General features: G+C 51.8%; 1 protein-coding gene across 1 annotated transcript in view; it reads left to right on the plus strand.

Moving 5' to 3' along the window:
* The window catches only part of PARP8 (poly(ADP-ribose) polymerase family member 8), a 203,191-nt gene that overhangs the window by 173,617 nt on the left and 22,934 nt on the right, over positions 1-6,640 (plus strand). The window contains exons 14-16 of the mRNA XM_006761802.2: positions 3-246; positions 3,051-3,101; positions 3,212-3,307. Coding sequence (XP_006761865.2) covers positions 3-246; positions 3,051-3,101; positions 3,212-3,307 — 391 coding nt within the window. The remainder of the gene's footprint in view (positions 1-2; positions 247-3,050; positions 3,102-3,211; positions 3,308-6,640) is intronic.

The following is a 6,640-nucleotide window of genomic DNA, read 5'->3' on the forward strand; positions in this document are numbered from 1 at the left end:
TGCTCGGGGGACCCCCGCTGCGAGCCGGGCGGGAAGCCCCAGGGGCTGCTGGGCAGGTCTTCCCCCAGCGGCCTCCGCGTGGAGGAACTGTACGGCCTCAAGGCCCACCGGCTGCTCGGCAAGGCCCCAGCCAGCGCCCCCAAGGCATCCCGGTCAGAGTCCGGCCCGGAGCCCAGCGAGGGCAGGCGGCTCTCCCTCACCTCAGGGCTCATGGGCATCCTCACGCCCTCCTCCTCCCAGCCCGCTGTGCGTAACTCTCATCTTTAGTTCGTTAATCGGGGTGGCAGGGAGGGTTCTGGACATACATTGGCAGGGAACTGGTAGAGGAAAGCAGCGCAATCCTGTTGTTTTTTAAAAATCTGTGGGTTTTGTAAGTATTGTTGTGCATAGTGGGGATTTGCAACTGGTGCTGGGATGTCCATCTACACTAATAAAAGAAAGATGCAATTGACCGTACCTTCGCAACACCCACCAGCCAATCAGGAGTGAGTATGCAAATTAACCCAACAAAGATGGTAGGTTATCTGTATACACAGGCGCTCAGCAGCCGGGGGCGGGGCAGCCACTTATGTGCGCACCGGCACCAAGTGGCCTGGGTCCTGGGGATGGGCGTCCTCAGGACCCAGGCTGCTCTGAGCCTGTAGGCCTGCATGTAGGCCTGGAGCGGCCAGAGTCCCAGAATGACCCCCAGACACTCTGGGCCTGCACGCGCAGGCACTGAGCAGCTGGGGGCGGGGTGGGGTGGGAACATCCCCAGGATCCAGGTGCTCTGAGCTGGCATGCACGCAAGCGGCCGGGGGTGGGGTGGGAACGTCCCCCACAGCGAGCAAGCAGACAATAGGCCATGCTTGCCCCTGGCCGTGGCAGCGAAAGGCAAGCAGTTCCCCACAGGGCCTGCACAGAGAGCTGACACCAGGGCCTGCAGTGGCATCAAGCATGCAGGTCGCAGAGAACAGAGAACCCCCGGGAGCAGGCCTACGCCGTCAGTAGGACATCCCCTGACGGCTCCCAGATTGGAGAGGGTGCGGGTCAGGCTGAGGGACCCACCCTCTGTGCATGAATTTCGTGCACTGGGCCCCTAGTGTTGATTATATTTGTCTTAAGAAAATGTATTTGAACATATTGGTACTTTGAGGTAGACGTCCCTTCAAGCCCATTCTTACCAAAACTTCTTAGGGCCTGTAGGGTATCATGTCAGGGGGTTCACAGAGCATCTCCTTACACAGGCTGAAAGTTTGATGTTTTGTGAAGTGGGTAGAGCTGACCTCTAGTTTTCTCACCTAAGTGGTGGAGGACAAGGCTTGTCTAATAATGAACTTCAGGTGATGTCCTTCCTGTCGTGTCTAAGAGGAAAGCTGGACGTAGCGAGGAGCAGCATTCGTGGCTGTAGCTCTGCCTCACCCGAAGCTGTTCTTGGTGTCTGTAAACCCCAAGTCACCTAATCCTGAAGCTGCTTTATTGGGGGCACAGGGGTGGTGGTGGTGAGGAATGGGGGGAGATGAATGTATTAAAAGTTAACTTTGGGTGAGGTTCACTGTGAGTCGGTCTTACACAAAATTTACCTCTGGAGGGATCTGCCTTAGAGTCCATTTCAGGTGAAGAAACAGACCTATCTTACGTATTTAATTTACTTAAAATAGTGGACACATGTTTTGTTTGCTTTTGGTGAGTGTGTGTCTGTGTTGGGGCAGCTGTATTTAGCTCTTGACTGTGCACATGGAAACACCTAGCAATAGATGAAATGGCAGAAAGAAAAGATTTGTTTTTAGAAAGTTGTGTTTCTTGTATAGATTTATTTCTACAATTAAATTGTACATTTTACCATTCTAATATATAAAAAGCCAGGGGCTCTCACGATCGAAACAACCAGACAGACGACCAAACAGTAGGCTGCGTGGGGCAACCAGGCCGGTGCGGGGGAGGGGGAAGGCAGTTGGGGGCGACCTGGCCAGCAGGGGGAACAGTGAGGAGCAACCAGGCCGGCAGGGGAGCAGTTGGGGGCCACCAGGATGGCTGGGGGACAGTTGGGGGAGACCAGGACAGCAAGGGGGGCTGTAAGGGGTGACCACGCCCACAGGGGGGCAGCGAGGGGCGACCAGGCCAGCAGGGGGTGACAGTTGGGGGTGACCAGGACAGCATGGGGGGGCATTTGGGGGCAACCAGGCTGGCAGGGAGGGAAGTTAGGGGCGATCAAGTTGACAGGAAGAGGCGGTTAGGGGTAATCAGCCTGGCAGTGGGGACAGTTAGGGGCGATCAGGCAGGTAGGCAGGTGAGCAGTTAGGAGATCGGGTGTAACCCAGCAGTCGGACATTCCCCGAGGGGTCCCGGATTGAAGAAGGTGCAGGCTGGGCTGAGGGATGCACTCCCCCCCGCCCCCCGCATGAATTTCGTGCACTGGGCCTCTATTAAGATTATATTTGTGTTAAGGAAATGTATTGGGACATAGTGGTAATTTTATGTAGACATCCCTTAAAGCCCATTTCTTACCAAAACTTATTAGGGCATTTGGGACTTAATGTCAAAGAGTCACTTAGAAGAAAGTTTTTCATGTTAGTTACAGCCAGGAAAGACAATCGCAGACATCCATTCTACACAAGAGGATGTCTGCATGGCCGCCTGCCTGGTGAAGCTGAAGCATCATGTAATAGTCAGTGTTGGCCGCTTCTCAGTGCCCGTCTTCACTGTCTGTGGAGGAAGAATTTTACAGTCTGGTTGTAAAATAAGATGGAGATGAACTATGGGAGGTGGGAGCGTTTGACACCAAGTAGTAGAGGAAATGAGTGTGGGTGATGATGGGAAGATGCCAGTCATTTTACTAGAAGGTCAGGAAGGGGGCATGTTCACTTGGCTCAGACAAAGGGCCATGGCAGAAAGTGTCCTGTCGCACAGGGACTCCGCCACCTCCATGTCAGACAGCGACTCAGCTCCTGCTACCGATGATCTTACAAAGAGCACGTCTGCTTCCGTCCACGGCTGCGCAAAGCGAAGGCCGTAATCTGCCCCTTTCCCCATTCTAAAGAATTGTTCTGTTCTTCTGCTTGCTTTTTCAGCCAAATGGTGCCAAATGTGTTCCCCTCCGAGACCGCGGCTTCCTAGTGCAGGTAGGAGCCCAGCACCCACCCGCTGGGGAGCGGCTTCGGCTGTCGGGGGTATGGGGTGGGTGTCACGTCCCGTCAGCCGCACCTCATTCCCTCCCCGTGGCTCCCCGCAGACCATCGAGTTCGCGGAGCAGCGGATCCCTGTGCTGAACGAGCACTGCGTGGTGTGCGACGAGCGGCACGTGTTCCTGAACGGCCCCATGCTCAGGGTCAGTGTCGGGGGCGGTCGGGGGGAGTGGGGATATCAGGGAAGGGGGGAGGCAGAAAACAGAATCATGAAAAACTGCACTGACAGGAAATACTCTCTGTTGAGTAGATTATCTCATAGGGAAAGGGGTATAATTTTTGACCACGGAGTCACTGTGTCTGAAGGAATCCATGTCAGAGCGAGTCGTGTTATTTCGTTCATGTGCCTGTATCTCCTGCATGTGCCTGTCGCCTCTCTTGTTTATCTGTGTGTGTCTCATAGGTCACCTGTCAGGCACATGTGGGTGAACATGGAGACAGAACTTGTAAACAGCATTTCTTCAAAGCCACACAATTTAAGATGCTCACTATAGAGAGGAGACGGTGGTCTGTATTGTGGTTAGAAGAGGTGTATAGGAGCTTGCAGAAAATCAGTAAAATTTCAAAAGATGCAACTCACGGACACATTCAGGGGGTGGTTGAGGGGGTATAGAAATAAGAATCCATGTGCATTTTGGGGAGAATTACCTAATTTCAAGCTTTGTTTATAATTCTTTTATTGAGGTTTAAATTTGGTAAGAAATGCATAACATGTAATTCACTATGTTAATGTGTACAGTTCAGTTGTGCTTAGTATATTCACACTGTTGTACAACCATTACCGCTCTGTCATTCCAGAACATTCCCACCACCCATAAAAGAACCCTGTAGCTTAGTGCTCACTCCCCATTTCCCCTCCCCTCACCCCCTGCTGACCACTTGTCTATTTTCTATCTCCGAGAATTTGTCTGTTCTGGGCTTTTCATGTCAATGGAACCTTGTGTTCTGTGGCCTTTGTTTGGGGTTCTCTAACTCAGTGTAATGTTTTCAAGGTCCACCCACGTGGCACGTATCTGTACTTTATTCCTTTTATGGTGGGACTAGAGGCCAAGTGCATGAATTTGTGCACAGGTAGGGTCCCTCAGCCTGGCCAGTGATCAGGGCTCGTCAGGGCTGGGCTGGCCGGGGGGAGGGGCCAGAGGAGGGGGATGGCCAGCTGGGGGGGAGGGGCCGCAGGAGGCCTGCCTGGGGGAGGGGCTGCGGGAGGTTGTTCTGTGGGACCGCACTGACCACCAGGGGGAAGCTCCTGCATCGAGTGTCTGCCCCCTGGTGGTCAGTGCGCATCATAGCGACTGGTCGACCCGTTGTTCCAGTCATTTGGTCTTGCCAGTCACTTAGGCTTTTATATATAGAGGGATAATGTAGTATATGGATGTTCAACATTTGTTTATCTATCATCGGTTAATGGAATTATTGGGTCATATGTTAACTCAGTTTAACTTTTTGAGGAACTACCAAACGTTTTTGACCATTTCATATGCCTACCGACAGAGTATGATGGTTCCAGTTTCTCCACATCTTCACCAGCATAGCTAGCTATCACTTGGTTTTATGTTGCTCAGACTGGTATCTAAGGAAATCAGAAAAATTACTTTGGTTTTTTAGATAGGAAGGTAAGTGACCTATGAAATCAGATCACGAAATGAAAAATTTAAAAAAAATCTCATTTTCATGCCCGGCTGGTGTGCTTCAGTGGTTGAGCATCGACTTAGGAACCAGGAGGTTGTGGTTCGATTTCTGGTCAGGACTCATGCCTGGGTTGCAGGCTCGATCCCTAGTTTGGGGCATACAGGCGGCAGCCAATCAGTGATTCTCTTTCACCATTGATGTTTCTATCTCTCTCTCCCTTTCCCTGCCTCTCTGAAATGAATAAAAATATATTTAAAAAAAAAACAAAAACAAAACCCCCCCAAACATTTCATTTTCAAAAGAAGAGAACGAGAGAGGAAGAACTCTGCCCTTTGATTCTGTTAGAAATTTCTCCTAACTCAGGGTCACTCATTTTCTCTCTTACATTGATTGCAGTAGTTTCACTAGAATTAGATAAAATTTTTGGGTTTTCATAGATCTAATCTCACCTGTGTTAGCTATTTCTATTTTACCATTTACCCCGTTGCTTACATATTTTCCCTTTTCTCCAAACCTGTTTTTATTATATGACAAAAGTCTCTCAAAAATGCCTAGAGTGTAATCTGCGTGTGCTGTTCTGCCCCTTTGCTCCGGGCTGGGCCAGCAGGTCACAGTTCCTACTACACGGGGAGCTAGACCTTCTCCTTAGAAAGACCAGACGCCCCAGTTCCTCTTTGTTTACGAAGTTCATGAACGCCACTCCCGGGCTTGCACTCTGCCAGGGAGCACTTCTGCTCTGCACCCACATTAACACCAGGAAGACCGTCCAGAGATGCCCGACTGCCCAGGTTGGCATCGAAGTTTGGATCTTGATCAGAAAACCAAACCCAAACCAGATCATTGGTTCTGGACGTTTTGGGACCAACTGGAGTGTTAACACGGCAGCTGCCTTAAAGATGCTTTCAGATGTCGAGCTACACGGCTTGTGTTTTGCAAAGCAGGACAGCTTCCCTGACCGAGTCCGCCACCGTGTTATCCTCTGAGCTCCCCGTGCCCTTCTCTCTGTCGCACGCACCTGCACGCGCCAGCCCGGGGTCAGTGCGGTGGCTCTTCTCTGCTCCCTGCACACGAGCTGCTGAGCTCCTGGAGGAAACGGCGTGACTGTGTGGGTCGTGGTCCTGCAAAGTGGGAAGCCTGCCGTGGACACGCGGCTGCATCCCATGTGTCCTTGGTTCGGGGTTCTTCCCGTTCCCCACAGCAGCTCCTGATGGGAGCACTGACTTCGCTCACGGCTCCGGCCGCATGCCTGGGGCGATCCCCTGCCCTGGGGGGACCGGTCCGCGCTGGGGGTCCGTTCTCTCCGCATGAGAAGCAGGCCCGGTCCTGCCAAGGCCGAGTCAGCTGAAGAACCTGAGACGCTATCGTCCTGTGTATCCAGCCTTAGAGTGGACCTTAGACCGAGTTCGTCCCTGAAGCTCTCATCTTCAGGGTGAAATTAACCCGGTGACGATGTGGTCCCACTTTAAGGCGTCCCATGAAAACTCTTAAGAAATGAGCCCGTAGATAGACCTGGGAGTGTCCCCTTTCTCCTCCCGAGAGGAGAATAGCCAGATCTCCTGTGTGAGGTCTGACTTTAATATTCGAAAAATGGATGAAGAAGCACATCTATACCTGCCCTGTTTCCCCACGTGTGAAAGTTAAGACTTCAGGGTCTGAGATATAGGCTAAACTAAGTAAAAATCACACCAGGAATAGTTCAAAAATGTGTTGTTTTTTTTTTTACATCCAAATTGAGTAGAAATTCAGCTCTGCTCAGTAGCTAGCTGTCAGAGACAGCAGGGTGCTGGTGCCGAGGGTCCCGTCCTGGTCCTGTCTCAGTGGGAGGGGTCCTTGTCCCCGTGGCATTC

The sequence above is a fragment of the Myotis davidii genome, unplaced genomic scaffold (assembly GCF_000327345.1).
Source record: "Myotis davidii unplaced genomic scaffold, ASM32734v1 scaffold496, whole genome shotgun sequence".
Lineage (NCBI taxonomy): Eukaryota > Metazoa > Chordata > Mammalia > Chiroptera > Vespertilionidae > Myotis > Myotis davidii.